Source organism: Scyliorhinus canicula, chromosome 10, assembly GCF_902713615.1.
Source record: "Scyliorhinus canicula chromosome 10, sScyCan1.1, whole genome shotgun sequence".
NCBI classification, from domain to species: domain Eukaryota; kingdom Metazoa; phylum Chordata; class Chondrichthyes; order Carcharhiniformes; family Scyliorhinidae; genus Scyliorhinus; species Scyliorhinus canicula.
In genome coordinates, this window is record NC_052155.1 from 79790741 (window position 1) to 79807686 (window position 16946).

Genomic DNA, 16946 nt, shown 5'->3' on the forward strand with positions numbered 1-16946 from the left:
ATCCGCATTTACCAGACCATCCTTGCAAGTACACAAGGAGATCTATTCCCCAGAGATAGCTTATCTCGTTATCAATGCACAAACTGTTTGCTTGACACCAGCATTAAAACATTTAGAACCTTTTAGAAAATCATTTACTTTAAAATGACAATTGAGAAGGAAAGATGTATGATGAAAACCAGTAAAGAAATTGCAGAAAAGCTGATTATAAGCGGCAGAGAACAGAATTTTGGAAAATAAAATCGAAAGCCAGACTGGAAAACAATCATGAAGAACAACAATGGGAAACATTTAAAACTGTGTTCAACAGATTGCAGGGAATATTCATTCCACTAAAAGGAAAGATCTTACTAAACACTAGTGAGACTCCAAGGATGAATAAAGACATAAGGGATCAATTGAGGTTACAGCAAATACATAGATAGCAGAGGAGCGCATGCTAGGAGAGAAAATGGTTTGGGAACACGGTGACAGAGTGGTTAGGACTGCTGCCTCACAGCGCCAGGGACCCGGGTTCAATTCCAATCTCAGGTGACTGTCTGTGTGGAGTCTGCACGTTCTCCACGTGTGTGCGTGGGTTTCCTCCAGGTGCTCCAGTTTTCTCCCACAGTCCAAAGATGTGCAGGTTAGGTGGATTGGCTCTACTAAATTGGCCCTAGGCATAGTTGCAGGGATAATAATAATAATCGCTTATTGTCACAAGTAAGCTTCAATGAAGTTACTGTGAAAAGCCACTAGTCGCCACATTCCGGCGCCTGTTCGGGGAGGCCGGTACAGGAATTGAACCCGCGCTGCTGGCCTTGTTCTGCATTACAAGCTAGCTGTTTAGGCCACGGTGCTAAACCAGCAGATGGTGTGGGGTATGGGCCTGGATGGGGTGCTCTTTCAGAGGGTCGGTGTAGACCCGATGGGCCGAGTGGCCTCCTTCTGTACTGTAGGGATTCTATGTTCTATGTTGTTCTAAAAAAAAATCAGAAGGCAAAGAGGGATATGTAATGAAATTTCAAGGAACATTAAACAAAACAGTAAAATATTTTACAGGTACATTAATAAAAAATAAAGGCTGTGATGGGAATAGGGCCATTACGGTATAGACAGGATAATACCACAGAAAGCAATAAAATGATGGCAGGGTTTTCAACTCCCCCCCCCCCCCCCCCCCCCCCCCCCAACCTGGGTGTTTTTCAGCGATGGAGATGGCTCGCCATTGGCCACTAGTGGGATATTTTGGGGCTGACGAAGTCAACAGTATTTTGTGTGGCTCACTAGTCCCGCCGGAGGGAATCTTACTTTGGGGGGTTGCCTTCATCGGTACCAGAAGATCCCGCTACTGGGAAGGGCCGTAAAACCCCCCAATGTAATTATTTCTCTTCGGTATTTGCTGGGGCTATGGGAAAGGTAAACATGGCATTGAATGATGAAATGAGCAAAGAGATAAATGCATTTAAAATAAAAAAGAGGAATATTTTTAAATAAAGTAGTAAAACATAGAATGGATAAAACCTCTGGTCAGGATGGATTGCATCCAAGCATTTTGAAAGAATCCAGAGGAAGGCATTAATGCACATGTTTAATAATTCATTTGAAAAAAGTGTAGTGCCATGTGGTGGCGTGGCTCCTTTAAGGAGGCAGTCTCCACAGACCACATGGCAGGCTTGGGGCCAGTCACGCGGGATCACGCAAACCCCAGCCAATAGGGTCTTTGCCCTGGGAGCAGGACCCTAAAAAGTGTGGACCCCTGAGCTGAAGTGTTAAGACCTGTTCATATCATAGAAATGACAGTGCACCTGTTGTGTTGTGTTCTGTGCCTGTTAATTTACTGCCTTTGCCTTTAATAAATAAACCCCTTTGCTAACTATTAGGGGCCTCCAGTGTATGTCTCGAGTCACCCCATTTGTGGTGAGGTAAAAGTTTTTGATCGTAGCCGACAGACATTATGAATTGAGCGGGGAAGGAAGGAGCAGTTGAGAAAGTAGAGAAGCACCAGCAACAAACGGGAATGATTAAACCGTGAGTGAGAATGCCTATCATTGGGAAAATAGACCATGGGGCTGAGGATTGGAGTCAATTCACCGAACGGCTCCACAATTCTTTCACGAGGTCAAGCAGAAAGTTTCTGACAGTTTGTGAGCTCCAAACGTATAAGTAAATTAGGAATCTAATGTCCCCGGCAGCACCTGGCTCTAAGGATTTTGGCCAGATAATGAAATTGGTCAAAGAACATATCAACACAAAGCCCTCGATTATCCTCCAATTTATAAGTTTAACTCTGTTTGAGAGACCATGAAGAGTCTGACTCGACCTTCATACCCTTTGAGTTCGGGACCATGCTTATTGCTCGACCGGCTGATTTGTGGGATTTATAATAGCCTTAGTATCCAGAAGAAGCTCCTGGCTGAAACCACGATAATGTTAGAAAAAGCGATCAAGATAGCTCAGGTGGCGGAGTGCGCGTATAAAGGAACCACTGATGTTCAACGCATGGCTAAAGGAGAGGTTAACCGAGTATTGGGTGGTATAGCCGTGAGGTCCGTGACGGGCTGTGGCCGAGTCGGGAGCAATGCCATATGTGGTCAATGGCAATGGGAAGACCATTAGGAAGCACGTTGACAGCTTGCAGAGTCCAGGGGTGGTGACCTACAGCTTGGAGTCGACAAGTCCGCCAAGGGCAGACATGGACTTCTGATTCTGCTCAATCAGCTGCACCCTTTGAAGCCAATGAGGCCAGATTGCCTGTCGTTGAGGTGGTGCCCCCTGAGGTGACATTGACTATTGACAATTCAACTGTTCAGAAGGATGCTATGCCTATGTTAGGGCTACGAGGTCCGGAAGAACCCGGAGGTGGGCGGCACGGTAGCACAGTGGTTAGCACTGTTGCTTCACAGTACCAGGTCCCAGGTTCGATCTCCACTTGGGTCACTGTCTGTGAGGAGTCTGACGTTCTCCCCGTGTCTGCGTGAGTTTCCTCCTGATGCTCTGGTTTCCTCCCACAAGTCCTGAAAGATGTGTTTGCTAGGTGATTTGGACATTCTGAATTCTCCCTCAGTGTACCCGAACAGGCACCAGAGTGTGGCAACAAAGGGATTTTCACGGTAACTTCATTGCAGTGTTAATGTAAGCCTACTTGCGAAAATAATAAAGATTATTATTATTATTAGGTCTCTGGGCCGATAAATGTTTTGCTGGAGTCTATTTCCCCGGTTGTCTCTTATAACATTTGTAACTTCTGTATTTAGCTTTGTTAGGGTAATTACAACAAGAGTTCAGGGGAGAGATGTGGTAGCCTGGCCCCTTTAAGAGGGAGGGCTCCACAGACCATTTGCAATTGGTGTCATGGATGTAATAATTTTTTATATAGATTTTATTATATACACATTTGTTACGGCAATGTTATTAAACTCCTGGGTTAAGGTAATATATATCTGCTGCGTAATATTTTTTAAAGTCCTGGGCCAGGATTCTCCTCTACCCGGTGGGGCGGGGGGTCCCAGCATGTTAGAGTGGCATGAACCACTCCGGCGTCGGGCCGCCCCAAAGGTGCTGAAGTCTCTGCACCTTTAGGGGCCAAGCCCTCACATTGAGGGGCTAGGCCCGCGCCGGAGTGGTTCCCGCTCCGCCGGCTGACGTGAACGGCCTTTGGCGCCATGCCAGCAGGGGCTGAAAGGACTTCGCTGACCGGCGTAAGTCCGCGCATGCGCCGGAGCATCAGCGGCTGCTGATTTCATCCCGGCGCATTTGCAGGGGAGGGGGTCTCTTCCGCCTCCGCCATGGTGAAGACCATGGTGAAGGCGGAAGAAAAAGAGTGCCCCCACGGCACAGGCCCGCCCACCGATCGGTGGGCCCCGATCGCGGGCCAGGCCACCGTGGGGGCACCCCACGGGGTCAGATCACCCTGCTCCCCCCAGGACCCTGGCGCCCGCCTGCGCCGCCAATCCCGCCAGTCAGGTAGGTGTTTTGATTCCCACTGGCGGGAGAGGCTTGTCAGCGGCGGGACTTTGGCCCATCGCAGGCTGGAGAATCGCGGCAGGGGGCCCGCCGACTGGTGCGGCGCGATTCCCTCCCCCGACGAATCTCGGGTGGCGGAGAATTCGGGACACGGCGAGGGTGGGATTGACGCCGGCCCCGGGCGATTCTCTGACCCGGCGGGGGGTCGGAGAATCCCGCCCCTGGTTTAACACACAGGCAGGTGGTATGTCTACAAATGATGCAATAACGATGTTGTAAAAGTGAGATGATCATTAATTCTAACCATGTACCTGTTTACAAAGAGATGTCAAATGGAATTTTGTTGAGATTGCAGGAGATTCCCTGGAGAGTAGATAATTTGAGACAGGATTCTCTGTCGGTGGGATCCTCCGCTTTTCCAGCAGCACACTCACGCCTGCGGATTTCCTGACGGCGTGGGGGGATGGGGGATGAAGGATCCCGCTGGCGGTAGGGGAGCGCTGCACAAGAAAATGGGCGCGCGGGATGGAGAATCCCGCCCATTGTGTTTAGACTAAGGTAAGCAGGTAATGGGGTCTGAGTGGGATAAAGGTGATATAATGAATGGGAGGAACCAGGTCTGTCTGCAGTTTTGCAGTTTATATAGGGTTGGCAGTCTGCTGGGAGTTTTTTAGTTGTATAACAGTTTCCCCAAATGCTGTCAAGTTGAGCAGGAGTCTGGCAGAGACAGAAGGATTTGCAGGTTGTGCTTGAAAGGATCTCTCTCTACTTTTCTAAAGGAAATCTCTGTACGGTAGTACAGCAAGAATCCCTGTGTTTGCTAACTGTATTTACCAGTAGCTTTTGACCTGTAATGGGCTTTGCTTAATTGGAGGTAGAGAAGGTATGAGTTGGTAGTTAAAGTGTTTTCCATAACAATTTTTTAAACTGTTAATTGAAAAGCTATTTTCTGTGATAATGTGGTTACTCCTCTGTTCCCGTACTGGCCTCCCCGAACAGGCACCATGAGTAACTTCATTGATGTCTACTTGTGACAATAAGCGATTATTATTAATAATAATAATAAAGTTTGTTTTACTATAAAATATTCCTATTTTTCAGTGTGGTCACACCTGTGGTGAAGCATTCTTTCCTCACAGTTTTACAAATTGGGATTTTGTCCGGTTTCCTAATATAAACTGAGATCTGGCCCCGGGTACCATAGCAGGTGTGCAATAGAAAGTGCAGAATATAGGCCTTCTTTCTGCTTTAGTTCCTCTGTATCTTACTGATGGACTGAAAGATAAAGTTTGGAGCCATCACATAATCAATTATGTACATTAAGAATTCCATGTCTAAGAAAATGCCGAAGTAGCAGCTTTTTTCTTTTTAATGTTACAGATTCTGAAGCTATAAAATGCAGTGTAGGCCTCAGTATGGAGAAATAAATAAAAATCTGCTAAAAACATAAATGGTGACTTTGGATCTTGCTGCACCTTAACCTTTGGGACAAATTCATATTTTATCACAGAAAATGTGGGAAACCTGCATTCACTGGACATTTGAACAGGATTAGCTGTTCTAATGAGTTAAGTTGGATTTTGGCAAATGTAACCAAGGAGATGCAAACAATAGCATCAAAACTGGCATAAAACAGAAACATGTAAATTTGGTACAATGGGGTGTAATTCTATTTTCACGGTGTAGTTACATTGAATCTTTCCAGGGGCATAGGTTTAAGGTGCGAGGGAAAAGGTTTAGAGGAGATATACGAGGCACGTTTTTTACACACAGGGTAGTGGGTGCCTGGAACTCGCTGCCGGAGGAGGTGGTGGAAGCAGGGACGATAGTGACATTTAAGGGGCATCTTGACAAATACATGAATAGGATGGGAATAGAGGGATATGGACCCAGGAAGTGTAGAAGATTTTAGTTTAGACGGGCAGCATGGTCGGCACGGGCTTGAAGGGCCGAAGGGCCTGTTTCTGTGCTGTACTTTTCTTTGTTCTTTGTTTGCTCTTTGAAACTCCTGGCCGCTGTGTTACCTAGTGCTAATTGCTGAAATAATCATACAAGTTTGTCTGTAGATGTGAAAAATTCAAATTTCTTTAAATATTTGAATGTAAAATTTTGCCTTCGTTTAATTAATTATTAATATAGTGACTTCACTGTGTTCCCTCCATGCCAACCATACTTTCTCTTCAGCTAGAAGAGTGGGACAGGCCTACCCTTTGACACTGCAGTGGGTCATGACATGGCTGTTGTGATGCTATTATTAGAACTTGTCTAACTCGCTCTGGGGGATCTAATTCTAAAATTGGAGTAAAGCATTTCCCATTCTTTGCCATTGTTTAGAATGACTACACAAGGCAAAGCACTGGAATAAATTGCTTTCCTTCTTTTTACAAGTTTATAGGATACCTGATAACATCACAGGTGCCCCGCCATTGGCTGGCGGCGGCATCGTTTGGTCCCTCCGATGTCTATGGGGTTTCGCGTGCCCCGTATCCTCCGCCAGCGGGGAATGTGCCACCGGTGGGGTTCACCATTAGCAGGACCGGAAGATCCCCTGGCAGAACTTTTCATCCATTGCAACATTTAACCTGGAAATAGCACCACATTCTGGAAGCCAAACTATTCTTTGTTTAATATTTTCTGTCACATATATTTTTGAATTACTGACTGAACAAAATAATCATTAGATGCAATTTTTGTCGAGAGCGTACAGGAATCCCAGTTCAAATCATGGCAATTCAGTTACGTATTTATTAGGGTTGAAGAGTACATATTTAGAAGCTGAGTGGTGTTGTGAATTGAAACCTCTGGAAACATGAATCCAAGTACGTTCTGGTAATGAACATTGCTTTTACCTATGTCAAACGCTAAATTAGCGTTGGTTGATCTGAATCAAGTCCCTGGTTTCCAGTACCCAAGTCAACATGAATTCACAGTATAATTTTAACAGTTTTCTTTGTAAAACTTGGCAATTTATATGTGTTGGACCTCAGGCTGATTTTGAATTGTTGTGTTTGCTTAAGTTTATAGTATCTCTATTTTTTCGTTTTACCATTATTGACATTCAAAATTGATATGAAATCATTTAGTAATTAAAGACTTTTGTTATTTCATGACAGATACATCTGAGAAACTTTCAGCCCTCTGTTCGTATGTGCTGGTGATGGGCATATTTTAAACATCAAAGACAAACAAGTTGCAATGTTGAGATAACGCAACACCTATTAGTGTACCAAAGGTCAACAAGAAATAAAATGGAAAATTTTCCAGCTGAGATTAATTCATCAGGGCATTTTGTAAGAGTTGAAGATTAAATTCTCGAACACCAAAATTTGTGGGTACAATTTGACTAATGGCTGTGTTCTGTTTTGCTTTGCAGGATATGGCCATGCAGCTCCAGACACTGATGCAGGTAAAGCTTTTTGCATGTTTTATGCCGTGCTGGGAATACCACTGACCCTAGTCATGTTCCAGAGTCTGGGAGAACGGATGAACACATTTGTCAAATACCTTTTGAAACGAATAAAGCAATGCCTGGGCATGAAAAGCACAGATGTGTCTATGGAGAACATGGTGACCGTGGGTTTCTTCTCTTGCATGGGGACCCTGTGCATCGGAGCAGCTGCCTTTGCACATTATGAAGACTGGAACTTTTTTCATGCATATTACTACTGCTTCATCACATTGACTACAATAGGGTTCGGGGACTTTGTGGCCCTCCAGAAGGATAAGGCTCTGCAGAAAAGGCCACTCTATGTGGCCTTTAGCTTTATGTATATTTTAGTGGGTTTAACGGTTATTGGAGCTTTCCTCAACCTTGTGGTTCTCAGGTTTTTGACCATGAACAGTGAAGATGAGCGGCGGGATGCTGAAGAGCGAGCTTCTTTGGCGGGAAATAGGAACAGCATGATCATCCATATCCAGGAGGATTCCCAACAAGGCCGGCAACGGTTCAAAACAGAGGTGACAGATCTGCAGTCTGTTTGCTCCTGCATGTGCTACAGGTCCCATGAGTATACCAACCAGGTGGTATCTCACCAGAATTCATTCAGTTCCCAACTCAATCCCCAGTACTTTCACTCAGTATCTTACAAGATAGAAGAAATTTCACCGAGCACATTGAAAAACAGTCTGTTCCCCTCTCCGGTGAGTTCTGTGTCGCCAGGTTTGCACAGCTTCAATGAAAATCACAGGCTCATGAGAAGGAGAAAGTCCATTTGAAACACTTGTGATTTTGATTTGTTTTTGAGCGTGCTAGAGAAGGTGAGGAAAATAAAGCAACCTTTCTCTGGGACTCAGAAACCAAGCATGAAGCATGGTTAATAAAAGCTCGACAGTAGCGACAATATGCCTTACAGGTGGCAGTTGGAGTTTTGGCAACAAGCAACACGTTGGGAATTCACTGAAACTACAAGCAAGAGGACTCATTAGATTGGCATTATTCTGCTTGGGAAAGACAGTAAACTGTTAGAATGAGAGAGTGTTATGATGGAAGTTGGATGTGTGGAAACAATGCATCAGGTATTAATTTTGTAAAACAGTTTAAATACTGAGTTTCAGATTTGACGAACAGAACAGAAGAACCGAAATCCTGTAGCCAAAACAGCATGCGCGTGAACACATGAAGCAGTCGGTATACTGGATGTGTTTTCAACAGCTGGCTCTATATTACTGGATTGTAAAGTGCAGAAAGATCATTTTAGCATGCCAGTTAAAATGCATGCGCTTTGTACAACTGGTATGCCTTGTAACTTACCTGAAAACACAACTTAACTAGCATTGAAATTAATAAAACCATTAATATTTATTGATTTATGATGAGTATCTATGCTTTTGTGGCAATTCCAGCCGTTTGTTCTTTCTCACCCCTTGTGGAGATTTGTTGGAACATTGTGGGGAGTAAAAATAAATGGCTGGAGTTGCATTTAGTTATTTAGCGCAGTTATGACTGGCATGACCTGGAGTTAGTTTTTGAATGCCTGGGTAAAAACAATAAGACTAGAAAATCAACAACAAAAAATATATTTTTCTTTAGAAGGTCTAACAGTTTAAATGATTTTAACTGTTATTTCCAAAATTGATTTTTTTTTGCTGTTCTATGAAATAGTTCAAATGATAGGAAGCTGTAACAAAATGTTTACAACTCAAGGTAGCTCTCAGACTTATGTACAAAATGTAATTATTGGGGTTGCTTCTTTTTTGTAATGATTGCACTAACATGTATATATTTTACATTGTCTTTACAATTACTGCAATGTTGTAAAATAATGCACTTTTCTAATTTTTTCATTAAAATATGGCACGTTTCAAAATGTACATTGTTGCTTTTATAACGAATGTACATGGTTAGGGGAAATCATGTAAATTTGCACCACAGAAGCTAACTTCAGTGGTAGTATTTTGTACAAAAGAACAGACATCATAGAGATTTATGAATATATATATATATATAATATATTCAAATTTGAATGAAAATGTACAGGGAAGATTTAACTGATGAATTTAAGTATAAAGAGATGTTATAAATGACAAATATTTTGCATGCAATAAAAATTACATTTTTGACAACTCTTATGTGCAAAGTGACATTCACAAACTTTCCCAAATCAGATTTACAGTCACTTAAATGTTATAGTTAATTACAGCCACTGTTTACAATGACTGGATGAATGAGCACTCAGGTAAAAGAGAATCCCTCCCCCATACTGTACCATCCTTTCTTGTAACATAACGGCAGCACCCATGTCACAAAATGTGACCAGCCGAGACAATTTGATTTTTTTCATGAATGGACAAAGGAACTTCTTGGTTTAATTGTTCAACTACAGGTTGGCAGTTACTACTGGTTCCAAAGAAATACCTGCACCTTTTCTTTTTAAATCTGAGTACTGTAACATATTAGACTCAGTGCGGACCACATGGTGAAGTCAAAGTGAACTCATGTTAGCTTTACCAGCACAAAGGATTGATCTTCATCAGGCTGCACTGTACAAGCTTATTATGATGAACTATGCTAGAGGCCGTCATGCAGTTGTACATAGAAATGTCTGTTTTGATATCAAGTCACATTTCCCAGCCTAATCAGTCATTGTAAGAAACAAACCTTTGATGTAATACAAATGACTCAAAATGAATCAAATTCAGTTTTCGATATCAGGTTTTGTTAGCTGCACATTTTATTCAAATGCCAGCAACAACTATCCCTTCAATATTTCAGTATCCAACATTAATGCTGCATCCCTTGACTCACAATTCCAATTTGTGCAAGGAGTCAAAACCTTTCTTGGTAGGAGATTGGAAGAAGGTTGAAAACATGTTGGGTGGGTGTCGGATGGAGGACAGAACTTGTCTGAGGGACTAAATCTGATAGATAGGGTGTGATGGAGTGGGTAGGTGTGGAGAAACTGAAATGTTGTACAGTGTGGCAGAGGGATTGGGAGTTGTGAGAGAGGATGATAATTTTCTGGTGGAGAGACCAGAGGAGTGGGTTGGAGGGGATGAGAAGGCCAGTGACTGGGCCATTTACAGTGATTCTGCATGCATCTACCATGGATGAGAGAGAGGGCAATCACTGGAGCATCTTTCAAAGGGGTATATTGATCTGAGTCTCTGAAGAAGTAAAGAAAGGCAACATTTCACTGTTTGAAATATGCTGACCTCTCTGATGCAGTTGCCAAATTTGCCCCTCATTATAATATTTGAGTTTGGTGGATGTGAAAAGTGCCATGGGTAGGGGTTGTATATTTAACTGAAAACGTTAACCCTCCTGTCCAGCTAGTATAGCCTGCATAGCATAGATATACACCCCAACTGCAGTATGGTGGCCAGAATTCCATCATCTTTATGGAGAGTTAGACTAATACCTGCACAAATTCAGTACCACCTCCCGATATATATGATTTAATCCTTCGAATTGCTAGCGAAAATCATGTTTGCAGTTTTTAATGTTTCACCCAGTGCCCCCAGATATCCTTTCTGTATTGTGTCCTTTCGCTGGCAACTGCTAAGTTTATATTCTTTCTACTTCTTCCCTTGCCTCTTTGCCATACACTGCATTTATTCAAATTAGACTGCTGATGTCCCATATAGCCACTGGATCGAGAGAGCGCATGCGAACTGGTGCATCTTGCTGTGCTAGTCGACATTTTCAGCAGTCACACTGAACAACTTAAAATACTGCTCAATGCTGCTCTGCAAAATCTTGGAAGCTGCACTAAGATACATATGTTCAATAAGTTTATACCAGAATTCCAAACATTGGGGAAAGGGAAAAAAACTCCAAAGTTTTGTACTGAATAATGGTAAATATATGTTAAGTGAACATCCAAGTGAAACACATTTACCTGTATTCTGTTTATGTATGTACTAAAATTAGCGTACTTGACAAAATAGTGTCACCGTAGCTGCACCTGTTGCTAGTCAGCAATTTTTATTTGACAATACTAGATCAGATCATTGCATTTGTGACACCAGTTTTCCAAATGATCCAATTTCTCGATATTAGCTTTTATTTGTTACTTTTGAACTCTTCCCTCTCCTTATCAGTGATCTACCAGCATTATTTGAAAATTAACATCCAAATCATGTGTAAAATAAGCAATCATGACCATGATACAGTTAGTCCCTGATTTAATAATAATAATCTTTATTAGTGTCACAAGTAGGCTTACATTAACACTGCATTGAAGTTACTGTGAAAATCCCCTAGTTGCCACACTAAGGTGCCTGTTCGCGGACAAGGATGGAGAATTTAGAATGTTCAATTCACCTAACAAGCACGTCTTTCGGGACTTGTGGGAGGAAATCGGAGCACCTGGAGGAAACCCACGCAGACACAGGGAGAACATGCAAACTCTGCACAGACAGTAACCCAAGCCAGAATTGAACCCAGGTCCCTGGCACTGTAAAGCAACAGTGATAATCACTGTGCTACCGTGCCGTCCATACATGGTCTAAGCTGGGTTCAGCTGGGTTGGGGATGGAGTTCTACAATTGGCTGGTGCCTCTGGGCTAGGGAGGAGAAAAACAGTTCAGATCCAAGACCTGATAGCTATTCACCATCTCCAGCTGGCTGTCCCCACGTGTGCATGTTAGCTGAGGGAAAAATCAGGCTTCCTTGACTCGAAGATAAAAGCAAATTACTGCGGATGCTGGAATCTGAAACAAAAACAGAAAATACTGGACAATCTCAGCAGGTCTGACAGCATCTGTGGAGAGAAAAGGGAGCGAATGTTTCGAGTCTGGGTGACTCTTTGATAGAAATAAAAATGGGGTGAAGGTGGAGAAGAGAGGTCACAGTCTGAAGTTGTTGAACTCAATGTTAAGTCCAGAAGGCTGTAACGTGCCTAATCGGAAGATGAGGTGCTGTTCCTCCAGTTTGCGCTGGGCTTCACTGGAACATTGCAGCAGGCCAAGGATGGATATGTGGACGTGAGAGCAAGACGGTGAGTTGAAATGCAAGCGACAGGAAGATCTGGGTCCTACTTGCAGACGGACCGGATGTGTTCTGCAAAGCGGTCACCCAGTCTGTCTTTTGTCTTCCCAATGTAGAGTAGACCTCATTGGGTGCAGTAAATGCAATAGACCTGATTGAAGGAGGTGCACGTGAATCGCTGCCTCACTTGAAAAGAGTGCTCAGGGCCTGAGATGGTGAGCAGGAAGGAGGTAATGGGACAGGTTAAGGTGGCGATAGTATGAATAACAAATAGGAAAGTTACATGTAATTCATGAATTCCTTGTTGCTAGCAATTAATTCAGTCTGCATATTCAAAAACATTAGTCTGTGATGCTTTGCAAATGTCGGACAAAAATAGGAACCTACTAACGCGTCTACATTCAGGAGTTTAATATGCTTTAGGATAGATGCTTGAACTGCGTCAGTAATTGCTAGGTATGGAGGGCTATCCCACAATACATTAATGCAAAATACATGAAAATGACAGTGAAAATCCTCAATTAAATTGGGCTTATCATATTAATGAAGGATTTTCAGTAGCATAGTCCCACTTTTACTTATTTTCTTATGATCAAGTGAGAGATGGCAAGAAAGAAAATTCCAAAACCTCTCAGCCAATCTGTTAAGAGATAAGGAGAAATACAGAAAATGAATTCTAGAATATTGACCTATCTAAAGAGGCTTCTATGACTTTAACTCCTCATAAAACATGGACAATGAGGAGTTAAAGGCCTGAATACCCATTTATTTGGTGCAAAGATCAGAAAAGCAGATCTGAAGTTCTGCCTGCTTTACTTTGCCTTTGACTCTTTGTGACTTGTCCAAGAGGTAGCTGAGTCACAAGAGAAGAACAGCCAGGCACATTCCAGAGATCCAAATGCAGCTTAACCACGCCTTTCCTCACATTCTTTCATATCATTTCAATGGGTGCACAATTAAAGGAATGCTAAAGGAAACCAGGAACTGAGGATAGCACCAGGATTTCCATGGATCAGAGCATTTGCGAGGGCCCACAAGATGAGAGAAAAGAAAAAGAAATGGTATTTATGTCTCCTTCAGATATTATCAGGCTTCTGGCTGTTGCTCCAGGTGTTGCCTGCTTTCCAGTCTTAATACTTAAGAGTTTCCAAAGCTATATTAAGGGCCCCCATAGGACCGACAGCAGGCAGATCTTGCATGTGTTACTTCCACATATATATTTTGTAACTATATACAACATATGAATATACTTCAAGCAGGGCACATATATTTATATTCTTTAGGTTTTAAAAAGTATATTGAAGGTAGATGTAATTAAGATGCAGATCAGCCAAGACATAATTGAATACAAATTAAGACTTAATGGGTGGCACAATCCTGTTCCTACAATCTTATGTATTACATTCCTGCTTCAGTGCATGTTTTAGTTAAATTATAGAAATTCCCTTAACATTAGAGTCATTACAATAATTTATTGGTCTTCAAAGGTCTGTCTTTAACAGGAAGTTAACTTAATTGAAGAATCTAGGCAGAACATGAGCCTATGCAGCTCACTGTTTTGCCTAGTCAGCCAAATTGCAAAATGTAAGTGACTACTTTATTGAAATAATTATGTTAGTGATTTTTATGGCTGGGTTTCTCCCTGATTTTTGGGACCCTGACATCAGGTTCAAAAGGAGGTCCCCAGCCCACGCTTCCGAGCAGTGAGACCGCACAACAATCTTCCAGGAGGCAGTCTCCTTTTTACCACCTTCCAAGCTCAACATCCAGTTAAGGATGGCAGATAGGCACTTGATGCGGCAAGTCCAATCCGAAGGCCAGCAGCTCTAGAACCTTGGGAGGCCCACTGAGAAAGATGGGGACTGCCAGGTCAAGAACAGGTAGGAACTCTGACTGTCTTCCACTGCCGTGCAGAGATCAACAGGATTGAGGCTGGCAGGTCCATTTGAATGGTGGGAAAATCCCTCTGCTGGATCCGGATTAGTCATGCTTGCGGTGATGTCAATGAGTACGGAGCCCCTGGCTCTGATGGTTCCCCAGCCTGCAGCAGGGAAACCAGTTCTATTAAGCTGGCAGCCTCTGCATGCAGTGGGTGTCCATTCTGCAAGCAGCAAAATCACCCCTAATTGGAGTCTGAAGCACCTTAAATGGTTGCCTGTCTCTGTGGCATGGGCAGCTGATCCCCTTCCCAACCTGCCCCTCAAAGCTTCCCTCATTATAATAATGTAACGGGGAGCCATCCCACCTTGCTATTTTCTCAACTCTTGTTTCCAACCCTGTCTCCACAATGCTGGGACTATTTGCCCCTGGGCTGAAACACTGTATGCAATAAATTATAGTTTCACAAAGTCTATCTATATAACATATGGGTCCAAGCAACTTATTTAAGGGACATTAAATTGTAGCAGTATCTATGTGTGATTCTTAGTCTAATTAGGTAAAGTTTTGCCTGCTGAATTGTGCAAAATATTGAAATTGGAAATCACAGCATCTGAGCTTGTTTCAAAAATCAAGTAATTGCAACAAAAATGTGATATGCAATGTGAGGCACCCTCAATTACGATGCGAGAGCGAGGTCGGTAATCAAAAGGTTTAATCTACAGAGAACTGAACAGCATCCGAGAGAAGTGTGCTCACCACATGGAGCCTTATCCTATATACCGTTTCCTGGGGGCGTAGCCAGAGGCAGAGTCCCCCAGGGTTCCAAGCCTCTTAAAGGGCAAGGTATTAAAGGTCAGGTACCGTTTACAGCAGTTATTAATACCGTACATCACACAATGGTTCTGAATATTTCTGTCAGGTTTTTACTTAAACACTTTCTGTTCAACTACAACTGGTAATGATATCGCCATAGAGTACTGACTTGAAGCATTTACTGACTCTAATTGCAAGGAAGAAAAATAACTTGAATAGCGATACAATCATAAACTCGGGAATGACTAAGTGGCAACTATGTTTGTGCCAAAACAGTAGCTACAATTAAGTCATTGTATTTAACCAAAAGTCTTCTTCAAGTAAATAGAGGATCTGCAAGCTGAGTACAGGAAGTTAGGAGATAAATTGAAATACAGGACCTCAAATGTAGTAATCTCAAAATTACTCCCAGTTCAATGCGCTAGTGAGAGCAGGAATAAGAGGATACATCAGATGAATGTTTGACTGGAGAAATGGTGTAGCAGGGAGGGATTTAGATTATTGAGGCATTTGGACCAATTCTGGGGAAGGTGGGAAGGTTGCACTCGGGAAGGGCTGGGACCAATATCATCAGGTGGCTTTTGCTAGTTCTATTGGGGAGGTTGTAAACTAGTATGGCGGGGGGGGGGGGGGGGGGAAGGGTAGGCTTAGATGGGTCAGATTCAGATCAGGAAACAAGAGATAGAACATTAGTTAGTGATGTAGTCAGCGATTCAGAAAGACAAAAGAAACAAAGGTTAAAAAGCGTTCAGCAAAGGAAATTGGTGGGGTTGAACTGTTGAAATTTCAATGCAAGGCGTATTACTAACAAGGTGGAATAGCTATGGGCACAGATGGACACATGACAGCAGGATGTTGTTACTATAATGGAAACCTTTCTAAAAGAGGGGCCAAATTGGCAGCTCAATATCCCAGGATGTAGAATTTTCAGGCAGGATAGAGTGGGTGACAAAAAAGGAGGGGGTAGCATTATTGGTTAAAGAATCAATTCCAGTTGTGAGAAGGGATGATATGCTAAACTGGTTGACAAATCATGCTTTATGTGTTGAGTTTAGGAATAAGAAAGGGGCAGTCACACCACGAAGAGTATATTATAGACGGCCAAATAGTGAAAGGATCATGGAAGATATACGTAAACAAATTTCTGCCTGTAGGAATAAGAGGGGAATAATAGTCGGAGGCTATAACTATCCCAATATCAACTGGATTTCAAACAATATAAAAGGCATTGAGGGTGAAAAATCCATCTGCTGTGTCCAGGAAATCTTTTTTAAACAATATGTGACAACTCAAAGTGAGGAGATGCAATTTCGGATTTAGTCTTGGGAAAGGTGGACAAGTTGGTGACGTGACAGTGTGTGACCATATTGGGGATAGTGACCACAATTCAGTTAAATTTAGTATTATGGAAAAGGACAGAGATAAATCAGAGAAAATGTTTTAAACTGGGGGAAGGCAAGTTTTACCAAACTGAGAAGTGGTTTGGCTGGGGTGGACTGGACAAGACTGCTAAAGGATAAGCCAGTGGTAAACAAATGGGAAGCACTAATTAGTGAGATCCTAGGGTACAAAATAGACAGGTCCCATCCAAAAATAAGAATGGTACTGCCAAATCTAGACCCCCATGGAAAAATACAGGGAAAGATTAAAGATAAAACAAAGCTTATGATAGACACAAAAAAATCTACACTGCAGATAGCTGAAATGAGTATAGAAAGTACATGGATCAAGGTGGGCAGCATGGTAGCACAGTGGGTAGCACTGTTATTTCACAGTGCCAGGGACCCAGGTTCGATTCCCGGCTTGGGTCACTGTCTGTGAGGAGTCTGCATGTTCTCCCCGTGTGTGCGTGGATTTCCTTTGGGTGGTCCGGTTTCCT

At 42.7% G+C, this 16946-nt stretch overlaps 1 protein-coding gene across 1 annotated transcript in view; it reads left to right on the plus strand.

Moving 5' to 3' along the window:
* The window catches only part of kcnk9 (potassium channel, subfamily K, member 9), an 84602-nt gene extending 75226 nt beyond the window's left edge, over positions 1–9376 (plus strand). Inside the window, exon 2 of the mRNA XM_038809221.1 lies at positions 7319–9376. Coding sequence (XP_038665149.1) covers positions 7319–8160 — 842 coding nt within the window. The 3' untranslated portion in view covers positions 8161–9376. The remainder of the gene's footprint in view (positions 1–7318) is intronic.
* Positions 9377–16946: the final 7570 nt, after the last annotated feature.